This window comes from Pseudorasbora parva, chromosome 1, assembly GCF_024679245.1.
Source record: "Pseudorasbora parva isolate DD20220531a chromosome 1, ASM2467924v1, whole genome shotgun sequence".
Lineage (NCBI taxonomy): Eukaryota > Metazoa > Chordata > Actinopteri > Cypriniformes > Gobionidae > Pseudorasbora > Pseudorasbora parva.
The window spans coordinates 28,383,241-28,403,384 of record NC_090172.1 but is presented as its reverse complement, the minus strand read 5'-3'; the positions used below and the strand labels follow the sequence as shown (position 1 = coordinate 28,403,384).

At 38.3% G+C, this 20,144-nt stretch overlaps 1 protein-coding gene and 1 long non-coding RNA gene across 3 annotated transcripts in view; one reads left to right on the top strand and one right to left on the bottom strand.

Annotated features, from left to right (window-relative positions):
* mtss1lb (MTSS I-BAR domain containing 2b) overlaps positions 1 to 18,481 on the bottom strand; it is a 78,724-nt gene extending 60,243 nt beyond the window's left edge. The window contains exon 1 of one of the 2 annotated variants that reach the window (XM_067437532.1): positions 17,891 to 18,481. In XM_067437532.1, the coding sequence (XP_067293633.1) occupies positions 17,891 to 17,974 (84 nt within the window). In that variant the 5' untranslated portion in view covers positions 17,975 to 18,481. The remainder of the gene's footprint in view (positions 1 to 17,890) is intronic. The other variant, XM_067437524.1, reaches the window with a different exon arrangement.
* On the top strand, positions 18,247 to 19,898 carry LOC137070427 (uncharacterized). Its single transcript, XR_010904273.1, has 2 exons — positions 18,247 to 18,361; positions 19,398 to 19,898. It is a non-coding gene; the product is annotated as an uncharacterized lncRNA (long non-coding RNA).
* Positions 19,899 to 20,144: the final 246 nt, after the last annotated feature.

The window sequence follows — 20,144 nt, the reverse complement described above, 5'->3', positions numbered from 1 at the left end:
CTCGTCCTGCTTGTTTGATGTCTGCTAATTTGCTCTGAAATCTGAACACGTTACTCCAGAGGGGACCCCTGCCCTGTTTGAAGTGCTCTAATCTGAGGCACGAGACAGAGGTTCATCATCTTCGGGGGGCTTGTGTGAGAGTGATAAGGCACAAGACCCGTCCCCCTCATCCATCTCCGGACATTAGCATATTCATAGGCTAATCCAATAGCAGTACAGAAATGTTTCCAATTATGCAAATACTGTTAGCTGGCTCTTTTTCACTAAAGTTATTTCCCATCTTTCTATCCCTGTCTTTATTCAGTCTCTTTCTTGACATGCCAAGTGATCCACAAACAATTGGGTAAGTACCTTTCCCCACCATTTTAGATAAAACATGCTCAGATGGGCCCTGTAAACGAAGCAGGCTATTTTCTGTTTTGCCAAACCGAGTGGAAAAACGATATTAAAGGTGAATTTTAATAAGGCCAAAAAACTGCCAGAATTCTGGCAGACGATAAAAGCTAAAGGCAGTCTGTGCACTCCATAAGCAACTGTACAATATAGTAATAGTACAAAATCTGCCAACACAGCTGGCAGCTGCTGGATTTGGGTCAATGACAATTGACAATTAAGAGAAAAAACTCACAATAAATAAATCTGAATGCATGTGCCAAGTACTTAACTGTATGAAAACATGTTTTAACACTATTATGAAGATTCACATTGCTCATCATGTTAGGTCTATCAACCCAAAATGTAAAGTAGGATGAACACATATTGATCAGCCACTGCATTGTTTGCTCTCATTCGCATTAAATACTTTCTGTCAGACATTATCCCAGGTTCTGTTGTAGAGGCGTACAGGGCAAACAAACCCTGTGCCTTGATAATGTGAGGAGGATTAAATTCAATTGATTATGATGATGGCGCTTTTAAAGGTCAGCACAACGTGTTCGGAGAAATACTCCTTGCTCAATTTGAGCTCCATCATTATCAATGATCCTCAAGCAAATTATTTGTAAACTTAACAGTAAGACAGTATGTCTGCTATATAATTCCTCCAAACCAGGCTATAAAAGTGACACATGCAACTAAAAGAGGCAGTCTAGCCCCATATATGTCTAAAAAATCACCAGAGAAGACTGATTTTGTGGCTATTGATCTGGCTTAACAAAGGAAGCCCTCGCTGGCATTATTCTTGCTAATGGAATCCCATGAGGAGCCACTGCCTCAGATCTTAAAGACACATTCTGTCAAAGTTCAAATGACTCATTTTCATTTATGATCCCAAAATGAATAGCTCACTGCTGCCTTAATTTCTCTTTTCTTCCCCACTGCTTTCACTGCTGATTGCGGAAGACAAAAGCGGAGCTGCATTAGACTAATTCCCTTTCTACAACTGAATCAATTCAAATGCTCAAACAAAGGCTCGAGCCATTAAACAATAATGGATTTTTTATATCATAATTCATATACTTATCTAGAGTATCACTTTTGCAACTGAATTCTGTTGCCAGTCTTTTCTTACATTGTCCAAGCTGAATTATTCGCTATAAATGTCTTTGCCTATTCCATTCCGTGCCGATCCGGCCCAGATGATACGGATATGGTTTCATTTTCCACTTTGAGGCTGATACCAGCCTCTCTTTGGAAGGTAATACACATTTGCTCAGTCGTTGCATTGGTAATGCAAGAATTTACAGGCGATATGAGATGTACAGCAAAAGTGGCTTATGATTAATATTTTTGGAGCTTAATGTGTTCTTAAGGTCTTAAAGATGTTATGGCAAGAACTGTTTTAACACTAACATGGCTGTTGAGCTGAAGTTCGCTTCTTTTCAACAGAACCTATTTTTATGCAGATTTTGAGATATTGCCTAAAAACGCTGGAAGAGCAAGATGTGAATAAATTGGATTGGATAACTGAATTAAGCAGAGAGTCAGCTTTATTGCACAGCATCTCAAATGTTGTTTTAGTTATTCCGCTATGCCTGTTCACAATCATCAGGCACCCAAACACAAGATAACACGACAGCGTTTATTGCGTTTCGTCTGAGGCCCAATTCATTTATGATATAAGATAGAAGAGCTACAGTGGCTTCTCTGATTGCAGCAACTTTAGTTTTTATTACAGATATGTTGACCCATTTTCCCAGGAAGTTAAAATTTTGTTCACTTGAACACATGGGATGAGACAGTTTTATGTGATAATTAAATTTGCAACTTTGGATGGAAACATAGCTAATGACATCTTACAACATTGAGACATCAAAAACTCTTATTGAGGGCTACAAAGTTTGAAAGGTAGAGTCATATCACATATTTTAGTCATCATCAATTACTATTTGAAAGCTTAAACACTCATAGTTCATCTTGTGATTTGGACATTGTGTTACCTTGGAAAGAGAACTTAAAATCGTTTTAATACGCTCTATTTTCGTAAAATCAACTTCAAAATTGGAACACAAATTAGATGTATGGGTTTGATTTTCTAGATATTTTAGATTAAATATGATTTTGTAAAATTTATATTTTGTATTCAACCTGACAGACTAGAACAAAATTGTTGAATAAAGTCATTATTTTTGTTTGTTTTTGTGTACAAAAAGTATTCTTGTCGCATCATAAAATGAAGGTTGAACAACTGAAGTCGCATGGACTATTTTAACAATCTCTTCACAACCTTCCTGGTTAAACCTTATGCTGCAAACTTGTGCGAAGTCCCAAGAGAAGCCAGGATATCCTGGTATATTTTTCTGTTGATATGAAAAATCAGGTACATTTAGCAATATAGGGGGTGAATTATGTTTATGATACTATGATGTTATGTTATGATGAACTATATACCTTTCTCCACTGATGTTCTATAATGTTCAAAGCGTTTCTTATATGGGTGTGCACGAATAGTTGAATATTCGATCTGTAATTAATATTCGAAAACTAAAAATATTATTTGAATTTTACTGCTTTGATTTGCTGGCTATAAATGCATATGTGAACTTTTGATTAAATTCATTAATGAAACTGAGTTATCATAATATCACCACCACAGCGAGAATCACATTAAAGGGTTACTTCAGCGCTGGGAAGATGAATCTGTATTTAAACTGGGTCATCAATGAAGTAGAAATGTGAAATTATTTTTGAATTTGGTGCCATCTGAGAAAAGACAGTTCAATAATATCTGTCTGCAGAGCCACAGTTTCAACCAAGCCACGGTTTTGCCTGCGCATGCGCAGTTTCACTACAGCGGTTTCACGCTGATACATTTGATTTTTAAATCTTAATTCTGTCCTAAAACTATCTATTGATTATGGTTGCTCCTGCTGTTATGTTTTTTGCATCTGCCCGGACGCCTTCACCTTTACTGATATAAAACAATGCTGTCATGAAGACTTAAATATTTATTTTACTTTTTTTTTTTCTTCCATAAACGAACTGCCTAGTATAATAAACACACAATGTACTTTCAATGCCTGGTATAAAAAAACGAACTTTCGAATAGACATTTCAAAGGTTTTTATAATTATTAAATTATTAGTCCAAGATAACTAATTCCTCAAGTTTATTAATTCTTCCTGGGGTAAATGCATAAACTTGAACACAAATAAAACGTACTTTTAAAAAGGCTAAAAGTGTGAGCATATTATTAATTTGTTGGAGACATAACCAAGAAATGAATTTAATTTACATGTATTTATTACATTTACAATTTACATTTTAAACATTTCGTTATTTAACCATTGCAGTTGATCACTAACTAATAACTATAAAATCAAACAAGTGCAATTACATTAAAATAAATAAATAAAATTGCAGTTGTATTCCCTTCCAGTGCCGTAATGTATCGCAAAGACATAATGACGCAATGCGCATGTGTGGTCCAAACTGCTGTGGTAAACCTGTGGTTGGGGTAAAACTGTGGCTGGATTGAAACTGTGGCTCTGCAGACAGATATTATTGAACTTGTCACGAAACATCAGAGAGCCACAAAACGGTATTTCTTGTTTACATTTCTTTAAAAAATGACACCATTTTAGAGTGTCAGTGTCCTCTTTGCGCTGCAATTTTTTGTGCTGCGTGAGAACGTGTGGCGTGAGCAAGCGGCAACCTCCCTCAATTAGGCCTGTCATGATAACAAATTTTGCTGGCCGATAAATTGGCTTACATTGCTCACCATAGCTCCGTTTAAATGAGTGCCTGTAGCTGCCAGCTGAGCTCTGAGTGTGATCTCCATCCCCCATGCGCAGGTTCAAAATATGCGGAAATGGCTCCCTCTGCTGGCTGTAGTCTTTAGCCTTTGGCAAAACATTCCTCCTATGATGCAAATATCGTCAATTTGCATCATAGGAGGATTTTTTCCAGAAATAAAATGCATAAATCTCTTTGTCTCAGGGGGATATAAGGGGAGGAAGCACAATCATTTGAATATACTCCAGGGTTTCTACTGATACAAGGCCATATGTTAATCGCTGAAGTAACCCTTTAAATCCAAACAACAGACGAATGAGTAACAAAATTCGTTAGAGTAACAAAGACCGTTCGCAAAGACCCGCCCCCTTTAGTTACTGTTGCTATGTCCAACAAGCCGCGCTCTCTCTAACACCCATAGTCTGTAAAAAAAATATGGATGTAGTGTCCATGACGTCACCCATTGGATTCCGATAAGCCGTTCTGAAGCTTAAAGAAGGGGGCGAGCTGGGCGTTGCCACCTTGTGAGCGAGTCCATAAGTTCCTGTAGAGATAGCAATACACATTCTACTTTTTTTGCCAAATAAATGAAAAGCATATTGTTCATTTATTGTGCCTATTTAAAATGTTTTCCATTTTTAGTGTTAAATAGTCTTTAGAAATGTAAGTTTATTGATCTTTGAAAAGGTGTCTCGACAAGTTGCTGTGCTCAGTTAAAGCTGCTTGTGAACCGATCATCTCTTCCTTCTAGTTAATTTCAAATAAACATGATTTAACTTCTGAAGGAATGTTGTTTCAACCACGGAAAGACTTCAGTACACACCGTTTTTCAAGTTCAAGTCCACCGACATCTATGTATTTTCTTGTTTTGATTACTTTGTCGGACAAAAATGGCAGCTTCGGTGGATCATGATTGTTCAGATCGCCTGTCAATCAAACTCCCAGCGAGGGGTGGCTCATATGACTGAAACAAGTAGTCCCTGATCAATAGCTCATTAAGAAGTTCTTAAGAGGGCTAAGAAGTTTTCATTAGCAATATGTGAGTTGAGAAGCTTAAATGTAGATGTAAATGGACTACATTTATATAACGCTTTCAACAGACCTAATGGCCAATGGCTTTATATTTTTGCCTCACATTCACCCATTCATAGACCGAAGACGATGTCAGCCACGTAAGGCACTATTCAGCTTGTCGGGAGCAGCTGGTTAGGTGTCTTGCTCATAGACACCTCGACACTTGGTCAGGTGGAACCGGGGTTGAACCACCATCTTTCTGGTTTGTAGGCAACCTACATGAAACACTGAGCCACTGCCGCCCCCGACTTAGATGATACATATGTATTTGTTCTATGTTCAAGTATTTAGTTAAGCATCTATAATACTGTTCCCCACTGTCAATGCTAACAGTACTGTTTGAATCATCTCACTAATTAATCTAACAGAATAATGTAACCATGCAAAGTTTGTATTAATACATTTTTTTAAATGGGCTTAAGAATGTACACAAAATGAATTGATATTGCTAACAGATTGTCAGTTGTGCATCTTGTTTCTTAAAAGGATAGTTCGCCCAAAAATTCTGTCTTCATGTACTTTCCCTTATGTTGTTCCAAACCTGTATGTTTCTTTTCAGAAAAGAAGATATTTGGAAGAATGTTTATAACAAAGCAAATAGAGGCAACCAGTCAACCCCCCCCATAATGCACTCTGGCTTTGTATTGTCTGAGAGTCATGCCAAGACTAAAGGCAGTAACTTCCATATTATCAATTTTTGGTGGCTGATTACCTTTTACAAAATCATTGTACAGTCCCTGACAAAAGTTTTGTCGCTTGTGTACAAATTGACCTAAAGTGCCGCTGAAATATATTTCTAATCAAGATTTTTTTACAAGAAATGGCTCATTTTAATCCCACCAGCTTTTGTGATAATGTTTCAGTGAAAAACGAAACTTTCAAAAAGTATTCTAATATTCACAGCTTGGTAAAGCCCACTGAGTCAATTTTTGCAAAGACATAAGTGTTGTCACCTTGTCATATGAACTTTACCTGTGACTAATAATGGATCAATTAGGTCTCAAGTGTGTATAAAAAGAACCCCAGTACGCTAGACCTTCACATCAACTGCAACTAGACCTCTGCAAACATGCCTAAGATTCACCCTGAGACTAAAGTTTTGATTATCATGAGGCTGAAGACCAGATCGACTGCTGATGTGGCAGACACCTTCAATGTGTCTCAGCATCAAGTACAGAGGATAAAAAAAAGATTTGAAGAGACTGGAGACGTTTTTGACAAGCCCAGGTCAGGCAGACCCCACAAGACAACTGCTCGAGAGGACCGTTTGTTGGCTTGAAAATCCAAGGCCAGCCCATTTTCCACTGCAGCAGAGCTCCACGAGACCTGGTCACCTGAAGTCCCTGTGTCAACCAGAACAGTTTGTCTCGAAATGGCCTCCATGGTCGAATCAGTGCCCGGAAGCCAGCACTAAGCAAAAGACAATTGAAAAACCGTGTGGCATTTGCCAAGGCCCACAGCCTGCTAAAAGGATGGACACTGGAAAAGTGGCAGAAGGTGGATTTTTCAGATGAATCTTCTTTTGAATTACACCACAGTCGCTGCAAATATTGCAGGAGACATACTGGAGCCAGAATGGATCCGAGATTCACCCAGAAAACAGTGAAGTTTGTTGGCGGAAAAATCATGGTCTGGGGTTACATCCAGTATGGGGGTGTGCGAGAGATCTGCAGGGTGGAAGGCAACATCAATAGTCTAAAATACCAAGAAATCTTAGCTACCCCTTATATTCCCAACCATAAAAGAGGCCAAATTGCAGCAGGACGGTGCTCCATCGCATACTTCCATCTCCACATCAAAGTTCCTCAGGCGAAGAAGATCAAGATGCTCCAGGATTGGCCAGCCCAGTCACCAGACATGAACATCATTGAGCATATGTGGGGTAGGATGAAAGAGGACGCATGGAAGACGAAACCAAAGAATATTGATGAACTCTGGGAGGCATGCAAGACTGCTTTCTTAGCTATTCCTGATGACTTCATCAATAAATTGTATGAATCCTTGTCAAACCGCATGGATGCAGTCCTTCAAGCTCATGGAAGTCATACAAGATATTAAATTTGAATCTCACAGCACCACAACTTAATTTGCTGACATATTTTTTGTATTTGCAGTAAATTTGTTCAATTTCTGTATAGGCAACAAAACTTTTGTCTTGCCAAAATTTGACCTTTCTGTCTTGATTAAATGATAAATATTTTTTCTGTGAAAATTATTTATTTCAGTGCATTAAACATCATTTGGGAGGGTTTTAGCTTTTCATATGAGCTATTTCTAACACCAATTAATTAATTAAAAGTCAGGTTAATATCAGGTATTTCTAGAAAATAGATAAGTGACAAGATTTTTGTCAGGGACTGTAGTTCACTAATGATCATGGCATTTATTATTATAGCCATCTTCTTATGACTATCATGTGCATGTAACATGACACAATACCTCTAGTAAATAGTATATTCAATTGGTGTGCAGCAAAACTTACAGGTTGACTACTAGGTGACACTGAATTACATGAATAAATTCAAGATAATGGCAGCGTTGACTGGATCAGATTGGCCAAACATAGGCTAAACAGAGTAATTTATTGCAATGTTTTTAATGTTTTTATCTAGTAAAAAGGATACAATAGGCTACATAGCTTATTTACATTGATTTGAAAGAAAATTGCCTAGCCTAAAAGAACAAATTTTAGATTGATGTGAACGCCAAGTAGGAATAATTCTCAGAATGCTTGTGGATTAAACATCTCCTATGACGTTCATTGCCATGGATTTTATCAGGTTTACAAGAAAAGGTAGGATATGGATTTTTTTTTAGAACTGTTACTACTGATTTTATGTGTGATCACACGCTGTCACGGTATTCGAGTACACACTCGTGCAACTGGGCAGCCCCAGACTGCCTGAAAGGCGTGCTGAGTGAATATTCTGCATTATGAAAAAATGTATGACAGTACACAGGCTACACCGTAACTTAACTTTAATGGACAGGAAAACAAAGGCGGGATACCATAACTGCATGTCGGCACTGTAACTTAAATTTGCCGCATGGCTAAACAAAGGCAGAGTACCGTAACTCAGTTTGAGCGTTCCAAAACAAAGGCAAAGAGCGGTAACTGCTGTTACGGTGTGCTGCCTTGGTTTCTCCTGGGATTTTGGAAGTTACTGTTAAGACAATCCATAATTTTCTCGAAAAAACTACGGAATTGACTAACGACATTTATCCACATGATAAAGGGGGTCTTGAATGTTCCAAAAATGTCAATAACTCATTTTCTCAAAAACAAAGTTACGGCCTTCTGCCTTTGCAGGGCAGTATGGTAGTCAATGGTTGCTCTCTCTGCTTGGTTGCAAACTTTTATCCAAATATCTTATTTTGTGAAAATAAGAAACTCAAGAAACTCATACAGGTTGAGGGTAACAACATAAGGGTTATTAAATGATGACATAGTTTTCATTTGTGGTTGAACTATCCCTTCCCTTTAAAGACTCGAATTACATTGGCAGACAAGCAGTTCTCAGATTAAACAGTGAGATTGTGTGATTCATAATTTATGAGCAAAGTAGCTTACTTATTCTGACATGCTAATACAAACCAGCTTTAACACTTGGATGCTTGTTTTAGATAAAGGGGTCTAAAAATAAGATTTCCTCCATTTGATTTCTTTTTTCCTCAGCTATAACTAACGAAGGGTCAGCTATAGAGCCTCTGAGACTCTTGATATGCTCTTGATAAGTCAATCTCTTTTTCTCTGTCACCTCCTCCACTTTTACAACAAGCAGATAAAGGGATGAATGAGAGAATCAAGGAATGCACGTATTCGGAGAACAGACATCAAGGGGCTAGTGGAAGCCGTGAAACATGATTGGCTGTTCTGCTTCCGCTGGACTCCTTTGAAGCGGCACTGATTGGCTTTGTGCCTTTGTGGGCAGAGGACAGAAACTGCCAGTGTGTTCAAAGCTGTCAGGCCCTCAGTACAGTACACAAAAGTCTTTGGTGCGAGCGAACGAACGGATGGATGAATGAATGACTGAATAAACGAAAGATGGAAGCAAATCATCTCTATTTCTGACATTTACCACAGCAGCCTGAAGCCATGCCCTAATGAATAATGGAAATCACTTAACATGAGCTCTACGCAAGCTCTCCTTTTCTAGTCCTGTCTCTCTATCTCTCTCTCATCCATTCTCTAATATAAATGTGTCTTTCCTTGAACTGCTCATTTTCATTTCCCTTTCCACCCAATTCAGATTCTTCTCTAATATGCAACCGTCAGTAATTTCCATTCTTTTCAGTTTCCTGATAATAACAGAACATACCAAAATAAGGATGAGAGCAGTCAGGCACAGACAGAGACTGATTTGAGTGTAAACATTCATTCCTTTCCCTTTCTGACATATCCACCCTACCAACCCGACTCAAATCGGTTCGTGTTTTCCTGCCTCATGTTCTAAGGGTACTTAGTCTGATTGAAAGCTATATGACAGAAACCACTCAGATACACTAGATGTTGTATTTCCTGATGATGTATGTAATTTAAAAGGAAGGGAGGGTACTGTGATTGACTACCAGTCAGAGAAATAGTGCTACTTTAATGACAGGGCTGTCATCAAGCTGAAAGAACAGGTGCCCTTGTGTGCAACAATTTCTGTCTATAGCTCCGGCTAGAGCAAGTGAGAAACACAAGGAAGTATGTCTAGACTTGCAATGAAAAAAAATAAATCTTTTTTTTCCCTTTAAAGCTTTTTTTTAACGCCAAGGACCAACAAATATAATGCTCCTCTTGTAAAACATAAACTATAAGCTAGCTAAATACTTATAAAATGTAATTTTTATATATTTATTTTCACAATATATTTTTTTTTGTATCACAATACAAAACCTTTATTGCCAATTAATACTTACTGTTATTAGGATATTAAATGGAATTTGTTATTAACCTTTAATTATAGCAATACGACATATTTTTACTATTTAAAATAATTATTTTAACATTTTCTTCAGTGTGAGATGATCATTCAGAAATTATTATAATGTGTTGAATCTGGTGCCCAATTGTAGTCAAATATAATTGTTACTCATTTATTAATAATGTTTCTTATTATCAATGTTGAAAACAGTTTTGCTATATATTATTTATGTGGAGACTCTTGTAGGAGCAGAGCATTAATACTTATTGGTTCACTGTCACATATGGGCACAGGTGATCACTTCCGTTTTATTTTTTATTTCCTTTGGCTGATTGTTTGAGCTAGTGTTGGAAGGGGCGAGCAGCGGGAACCAACTTTCTGTTGACCGTACACTGTAAAAAAAATATTGTTGGTTTAACTTAAAAAAGCAAGTGACCTGGTTGCCTTAAAATTTTGAGTTTATTGGAATTAAAAAGTTGAGTTGATACAATAAAGGAAATTGGTGTAATAAATATAAACTTAAAATATAATTATATTTTAACAACAAAAATGGAAATGGAAATAGCACAATTTGGCATGTTTCACTGCATCATCACAAATAAAACACACAATTACCCAGTATGCTTACAACATCTTTTAATAATATTTTAATAAAGGTTGTTGATTCTGAAAAATGTTCATTGTATTAACTCAAATTTTAAATTTCAATGCACTCTAAATTTTAAGGCAGCCAGGTAACTTATTTTTTTGAAATATTTTTTACAGTGTATTGCATTGGTTTAACCCTTTAAGACCTAAGGGTATTTTTACAATTAATTTTTCGCCTGGTTTAATTTACTAAAAAGCTTGTAAAACATCAACCCTGTTGTGCACAGACAATTGACACACCTCTTTTTTTTCAAGACAAGTTGCACTGTCAGTATATTTGTGTTGCATTGATGTCACCTGAATGTAAAAAAAGTTATGGGACCATAAAGACAAATGAAAACATAAAACGGAAATTGAATCACTCAAATATTTATTGAAAACACACACAAATAAATAAAAGCTAAGCATATTTCCTCTGGAAAACAGTTTGTTCAAGTCTTTGGAGTCCTGGAACTCAGGAATAAACATAAGAACTTATACAGAACAAAAACTATTTACATTTTTCCAAAAAAAGTCCAGGCGTTTTTGGCCTATTTTGGATATTTACAGGTGCCAAGCCTCAAAACAGTTCCTGTCAGGAATCAAACAGAGGGCCACATCACAGGCTTTGCATTTCCAGGGGGTGGCCTGTTTGACCTGCCTTGTCTGTTTGCAATTCACACATTGCCTTCTACCATAGGATACCACAATAACAGAGCTGGGGTTCATGCGTAATGACGCACACCAACGTGGCTGACGGATCAGCCTGTCATTGGTCAAAGCCTCACGCAAAGCGTCATGAGATATCCAAAATGGCAGCTAGCATCGAGCTAGCGGCAAAAATGACGGAACATTTATAAATTATGGACATCAAGCGGATAAATCTTGGATGTAAGCGTTTTGATTTATTGCTGAACAACTCCGAAAAGATGCATATGTTCCAGGCTGGATAGAAAACCTGTAAAGGCTACAAAGACACCAAAGACACCCCCGTGATGGCTAGCTCGTTAGCTTTCTGCTGGGAAAAACGGTAAGAAAATCGATAAAACTTTCATTAAATAATATAAATATTTATCGGAGGTCCCGTGTGACGTCGCGGACGATGCCGTCGGGCTCTGAGGGTTAAGTCATGTCTTCATATACGTGGTTGAAATGAAATCGAAAGCAAGATAAGATCACAACTCTTCCTTTTGTAGAAAATGATGACCGAGTGCGAACGAATTATCCCAATACCTAACCTCCTATTGGATGTCGCAAATAACTGTGATACATTTTATTTTCAGGATTCTTTAATGAATAGAAATATCAAAGAACATAGAATATAAGAAATATTTTGTATCATTATATATGCATTTACTGTCACTTTTGGTCAGTTCAATACATGCTAGAATAAAAGTATTATTTATATCTCTTTCGCTCTCTTTTTTTTATTTATTTTTTATTTTTTTATACAATGATAATAAAAAGAAATGTTTCTTGATCATTCATATTCACAGACTTCCAAGAAACACTGAGGTACTCAGGGGATCCTTGAACCCCGTTTCTGTTCAGAGACATTTAAATATATTTCTAATGTCAAGAATGGGTTTAAAGAGCAGTCTGGGTATATGTGCCTCTCCTGTCCCTTAATTGCCACTGCATTTAAAGCTCTTTGTTAACACCCCTGATCCCTGCACCATGTGTGAAAGGCAGAGCTTTAAAAATGAAATGCAGTTTGATACATATTCAGCTGCAGGATCAGCTGAGCTTAAAAGGCAACCCAGATGGGGCTCAAACCCACAATCCTCAGCTCTAAAATCTGATGCCCTACCAAGAGGCCACTGGGCTCATATAACAGTATTCCCAACAGCAAAGATTCCCGCTTTGAACCTGAGCAGTAAAATGTTCATTTGACACATATTTCAGTGCTTACCCATAACCATCACTTTTTGGGAGATTTTCCTCATGTCAGCAGACATGAGAGATGAGATGAGCTTGACAGGCCAAACAAAGACGCACTGAGTATTCCTGGAAAATTGCCAAGAAAACTCCTCCATCCAAAACAAGTTGATTCATCTTTAACAAGCTTAACAAGGGGCCAGTGAAAACGCATGCTCATTTAGATGCCGCAAACCTGTTGTCTCAGTGCTTTCCCAAATTAAGAAATAAATGAGTGGACATGAGTTGAGTGGTCACGAGGATTCTCAGCCTCATTGCTTGAAAAAAAGGCCAGTTCACACCCAGAATTATAAGGATCACTAAAATTACAACTATATTAAACCAACGCATGATAACATTCTGTCTATATAAGCTGTCTATTATAAGCATATATGCCATCTTCAGCTTTAAAGATGTGAGGGAGGATGTTTCAGCCGGGACTTTTTACTGCGCCGAGCCAAAGTACTCTCAGAAGTGCTATTCCGCCATACGCACCACGTTTTATTTTGTCACCATACTTGATCGTTCAAATATTCGTGTAACTGTATTTAAATAGGGAAAACGTGGAGGTATTTGGTACTTCTAACTTGATCTCTGTTTGGTACCATAGTTAATGAACTGGGCTTGGTGGGCTAAGCTAAATGCTATCAGAATTTCACCGCAAGTCAGAGCGATTAAGTGCACACACTGAGAAGAGAGAGGTATGTATCAACTCGTTTTAGTTAAGGGAATAACATAGTTTAACATGAAAAAGCGGTGAAGTATCCCTTTAAGTCATAAGATTCTGATTGCCTGTCAGTGTTTTCATCATTCACAAGCTGGAAAAAATCACTCGGAAAGGGACTCCAACAATATTTGTCCTTGTTATTGTTATAGTTATGTGTTGAGCATAGATATATTATATATAATTCAAATACTCATACTGAACTGCTCTGAAAAAAGGAATAAGACAACGATGTTGGTTAACCAAAATTTGGTTTTCAGTAAGCCACATGGTTGTCATTCTGGCCATGTGCACTCTCTCTAGTTTATTTTATTTGTCCACTAATAAATGTCCAACAGTGGATATACATGTGTGGCAATGGAGCAAGGCTGGTGGCTTGATTTTCTAATGAGTGCCACACCGGTCTTTAGTCTCATGGAGGAGCTCCGGAAGGATATAAGGAAGAGTGTTGACAGCGCAAAATGAGAGAGGACCAGAGGCCTATACCATGAAGCCGGTTTAGTTAGCTAGCCAGATATGTTTAAGCTTAGCTTTTGCCAATCCTGGGTTTAAGGTACCATTAAAGTGGTTTGGCTTTTAGCTGTGTTCATTTCATTAGTAACTTAGATTTCACACACGGGTAACCTGCTCCAGAGCAGTTTATGCCCTGAATAAGAGATCAGCAGTGAGTAAAGTGACACACTTCTGATGCAATCAAGTCACTCCCTCTATTTCTACTCCAAATTAAAGGTCACTTCATAGCAAATGTTTTTTAAAGACTAAAGAGTCTTTTAGAGGCTTTTAACAATGCTTATTTATAATAATAATAATCTGGAATGATTTGGAAAATTTATGTAATTATTATACCCTTAATCAATTACACATTTATCATTTTAGTTAATCAATCATTAATAGACACTTTGATCAAAATTGATATAAATAGCCTATATAAAGTCTTAAAGCCTTAAAGTCAGTAAATAATGTTAATAAAAAAGAAGCTTACCGAGCTGAAATGTTCAATTCTCTCTATATATCAACTAAACTTCATAACTTTTACTTGCATTTTATTTTTTCTTGAGGTTGTCTTCTTTCATAGACAGCTCTTTTCTTCTTGCTGTGTAAATTTGTTTAAATTCTTAATATTTTTCAATCATGTAATAATCTGCAGAAGAGAGAAATGAATCTCACTGCTTCTCTCGTGAGAAGTGAATCTCAGTTCCACTGATCTATAGCGTGTGATTGGCTGTTCACTACTGATGTCACAGCTAAACTCCTGAACTCAGGATCAAAGCATGAGTTGACAGAGAAAGCTGATGATCAGTATCATGGGACCAACAAAGCCTGAATTGATGGATTTGATTTTGTCAACTCGAAACTAATCCAGTAACCCTGAGTTTGTTAAACTACCATCATGGTACATGCCCCAGGCCTGGACTTAATGTTGTGTTTTTTTGTGTTTATATGCAGAAGTCCTCTGTGAGGGGCTGCCGCTTTACTTTCGTTTTGTTGTTTGTTTCTTTTATTAATAAAACCTTGCATTGATCGTTTGCCGGTCCCTGTCTCCTTCCCTGAGCTTTTAAACATGGTTACAATATGCATCACAGGAGCATTGTGTATCTTTTTTCTTGTTTATTTCTGAAAGTAAATAATTCAAATTCCCACCTCTGTGCCATTTCTGCCACATCTCAAATTATATTAGCACTCTGTTGTAGAAATGACAGTGGAGGAAATTACATGATTTTAAACATTGTTTGAATAAGATTGCTTGCTATTTTCAAAGCTAGCATTCTATTTATCTCAAATACACATTCAATCATTTATATTAAATCAAAATAAATGTTTGCACAATTTGACAAAATAAAATAATAAGGCCCAACAAAATATTTCTGTTCATAAGACAGAATCATTTTTTTTCCTTACTGACAAGTCCCACAAAATTATAATCTCTATAACAACATGTAAAAACACAGCCAAGTTGTTTTTAATGTGATATTCAAAACACTAAATGAAAAGATGAAATTCTGTCTAAAAGTAATATTTATATTTAAATTGAGTTCTACTAAAAATCAACCCCTGGAATACAAAAGAAACACCAAAGAAACAATCCTATATACCATGATCTCAGTTTCCCAGCAAACATTCAAAGGATTATACTAAAGGCATAGTTTAGATTTAGTAACCAGGCAGAACGAGATCTAGACCAAGTGCGTGAGTCTATGCGAGTGTCTCTACTCTAAGCTGGTATGCACAACTCAGTGTGAGGCATGTGAATGTAAACAGCAGTGATATACAGCAGGTCCAGCTGGCAAACAGACAACTGTGTGCTTGTGTCATCATCACGTCTAATGCTGGTGTCCCTCTCGCTTGCTTAGGGCCCTTTCCCCTAAAGAAGGGGGGCAAGAATGTGGGCCTAAATATGACAGCCCACTCCACTCCTCAACCCCTTCCATCTCATTTCTCCATCCCCCTCCCTTCAAATCCGATCATCCTCCCCCCATGATCCGGAGCCATACTCATAACAACCCTTTTACAGCAATGTCCTCCCAAGAGCCAGTCACAAAAACACACACGTACAGCTCCGCATCGAAATTAAACTGATTTTGAATTAGAACAGATATTGATATTCCCAAAAGAGCCTTGTATGGCATATTATTCCTTTCTGGTCCTATTTGGCAGGAAACAGTAATCATTCACGTACAGTTATTTTTTTCCCACAGGCTAGTTTCCACCCTGCAGATCTGCTGGGTGAAGAGGAGCGCTAGTAGAACAGTGAGCTGAATCTTTACTTCATTGATTCAGGTGGGGAATAGGGGCCTCTTATTTATTCCAGTACTGTTAGGATCTCAGAGATGAGACAAAGATCATCCAGCTGACATTCTGGTGATGAGACACATATGACAAGTGAGCTGGCATAGCCACAGGCTGCCCACAACCCACAAACAAAGACACGCAAAGGAAGAAGCAGAGAGAAGACAGTGGTAGATGTTCAAATCTTGGCTCTTGAACAATAACTTCATTTTTGCTTCATTGCTGAACAAAATGCCTGCTCTTTTTCCGAGTAACCATCCTAAAACTGTTGAACTTGAACAAGTCATCCACTACATTGCTTGCCTGCTTTTCCCATCTCAATATAGCAACATGAGAGAGTGGCGAGGGCTAACCGCATGTCTGCATTGCATTCACGCGGCGACGGGGTCCAATCACAGAGCGAGCTTGAGCGAGACCAGGAACTGTGCAGCATCTGAATCAACCTACATCTTAAAGGTGAAGCCTGGGTCTGAATCTTTAAGTCACCGCTCATTCAGTGCAGAACTGTGCCAGACACCGAAATGAGGGGCTCTGGGGGCGAACATCATCGACCCACTGTACCAATGCCACTGTGTGTGCTCAATAGACAGACATATAGACAGACATGCATGTTGGCGTGATAGCTGACCCATATTTTGCAATCCCCTATTTAACAGCATGGAAGCAAATGGGACCATGAGCATGCTGGAGAAGTAAGAGTTAAATTATGAATGAGAAGAGAATATATATTTAAGCAGAGCAGAGATCAGATGCAGATAGAGTGGGTGTGTAGTTTAAAGCTGTTAGGTCTTAAGAAAATCACGTATTTTGTCAATACAGTAAAACTGTGATATTAACAAGCAGCTAAAGATTCTCAAGAGAGAAGTCACGTGGTCGGTTTCGCTGGCTATGTTATTGCCAGATCGTCAGAACCTATAATAATGCATGGAAACGAGTCCCAAAACCCGGCCAGAGTGTCCTTTTCACGATGTGTTTAAAATAAGAAACCCGACAGAAGATCGATACGGCGAGCGCGGCCGCTCTTTTACCCTCGTAGACCCAATGATATGACGGAACGCTGCAATCCGTCAGACAGACGCAACACATCTCACGGTGTGTGACACGGAATGGCGCGCGGTCGCATCTGCTTAATCAGCAGCAGTTCAGTCTGTTTCCCATTGTGTGAGTGAAACCCCCTCCATTTCCTCTCTACATGCACAACATTCCCGTTAGGATACAGTGTATTTAGCCGCACTGGTATAAGGGCAAAATGTATAGAGCCGAACGATACACAAGATGCTTCATAATATAGCCTATGTAGTCATGCATGCGTGCGATAGAAAGCATGCGTCTATCTATCTATCTATCTATCTATCTATCTATCTATCTATCTATCTATCTATCTATCTATCTATCTATCTATCTATCTATCTATCTATCTATCTATCTATCTATCTGTATGTCTATCTGTCTGTCTGTCTGTCTGTCTGTCTATCTATCTATCTTCTGTAAGGATATGTCATGCCGCGGTGGTCCCCCCTGTCATTTAGGTCTAACATAAATAGGCGACTGTATATATATTCATATGGTTATTCCTCAATTAAGCCACTTAACGGGTTTCAGAATTTCACCATCTGCATGCTGGTCACGCTCATGAAGAATACACGGTGTGTTTAAAGCGTCGTGTCAAACCTCTCACCTTCATATCATTGACAATTGCCTGGAATAATCCACCAAGAGCCCCGCACTCCTTCTCCACAGACTCCACGTTTATATTATCCATCTTCACCGAGTCTAGAGCAAAAAAAATCCTTGTGTTTGATTACTTCCACAATATCCCGAAGAGACGCGGCTTGAGAGCTAAAAACAGGAGTGTGTGTGTGGGTGAGAGCTAGATTTCGGCTGAAATCGCTGTCTTGAGCTGTCGGTTTGCTGCCCAGAGGACTGAGGCAGATGATGGGGAGAGACGAGAGAGATGTGGGTTACTCTCTCTCTCTCTCCTCGGCTCCGGATCTACTCTCCGCGGTTGGAGGAAGTTAGGCTCGTGGATGGCCCCGCAATAGTCACGGTCATCTTCGGACAACGAGGCGGAATCGAGCTGAATGGATGTGAGAAGCGGAGAGTGTGTGTGGAGCGGTGCGTTGGTGCGCCACCCGCCCGGCAGAGACTGGTGAGTGAGTGTATTGAGCAGCAGCGGCGCAGCGCGAGAGGGCCAGTAACTCGATCTATGCGAATCGTATTGGGCAGAACAGTTTCTCTTGTCACATGGAGGCCGGAGGGAGGAGAGATGGGACACAAACACACAACACACGACTAGACCAAAGCAAGTCTGTGCAGTCTGAAACTCTGAAAGACATGCATTTCCAAAGAATTATAGGTAATAGGGCTATATAAATATTCAAATTCTGGATAGGCTCAATTATTATAGGCTATACATTTTTTTATCCTATATATTCAATATTTCACGTTATTATTATTATTATTATTATTATTATTATTATTATTATTATTATTATTATTATTATTATTATTATTATTATTATTATCCAATCTGTCATAATGCAAATTGTTCTGTGTATCCAGTTGGGTATGATCAATGATTAGGCTAGCTAAAGGTGCAGTTGGTAGCCAAACAGTTTTGTTGACCATTGACTTCCATATGGAGCTTCCCTTTTTCAGTGAACTATTCCTTTAATGAAAACCCCATCAGTTTAGACATAAAGGGTGGGATTCAATCTGCATATATTTAGCGACTTCATTAATGCCCTGATAAATGCTAATGAAGCTGAAAGACAATTTAATGATTATGTCTTACTGCTGTGATAAAAAAAAAAAAAAAAAAACAGTGGAAGGGGGAGGATGAAACCCTCTTGCAAAGGTTCAAAAGCAAGGTCACAGTGCCTGAGTGGCCTTTGCTTCCAAAACCGGGTGTCATATTTACAGAAATACCTTAAGGGCCTCTCCCTCTTAACTCCTCTGGGAATTCTCTCACATTACACCTCTACTCTGCTCTGCGGTTTGCTGGAATTAAGTCAAGACACTGTTCATGGCCTACACTGCTGCCAATGCACATTGGCTATACGGACATATAATCAGTTCTTTTTATTGCTACTTTGCGTTATTGTAAGTCAGAAAAGATCTGCCTGGACAAATGTAAATGTCCCTCACTCTAAACCTTTTTCTCTTTTGCCCTCTCTCACTCCCAGTCCGTGCTGATCTTCACTGTCTGTGCCTATAACAAAGTGCCCCTCCATTTCATACATTACTCAGCAAGACAGCTAGACTGCCAGCATCAGCATCAAATTGTCCTGCCAACAACCATGCCGAACCACCTGCTTCAGCCATCCTTCATCCCCACTGTTATTAAAATACATGCAGTACCATTTATCTTACACATTACCTTTCTTATTTTTCGGAAACTTCTGAAGTGTTTAGAATTCAGTATCTTCACATTCACATCCACATATCTTACAGCATTTTACTGTCCACAAACACATACTGTACTTGGCACCAAATGATGTTCAGGGACTCAGCAGTTCTGCTGTTGTTGGAACTTGTTTTATATGTAAGTTAGCGATGACACAAAGCTCCAGAGATCTACAGAGTGTGAATTAGAAAGTTACCAGAGAGAGAGAGAGAGAGAGAGAGAGAGAGAGAGAGAGAGAGAGAGAGAGAGAGAGAGAGAGAGAGAGAGAGAGAGAGAGAGAGAGAGAGAGAGATTTAATCAAAAGCAGATTACAGGTGAAAAAGTTTTTTTGAGATTTTTTTTCAACGTGTATAATTTCTAAAGTTTTCTTTTTTTATTCTTTTTCTTCTGTGTTCCTCCGAAGGTTATGTTTAAAAAACTGTAAATTATGACAGTTTTCATTTCTGGGAGAACTATTACTTTAAGCATTAATGTTTGGGCGAATGAGACTTGGGAGTCTACTGAAAGTTCATAATTGTTTATTATA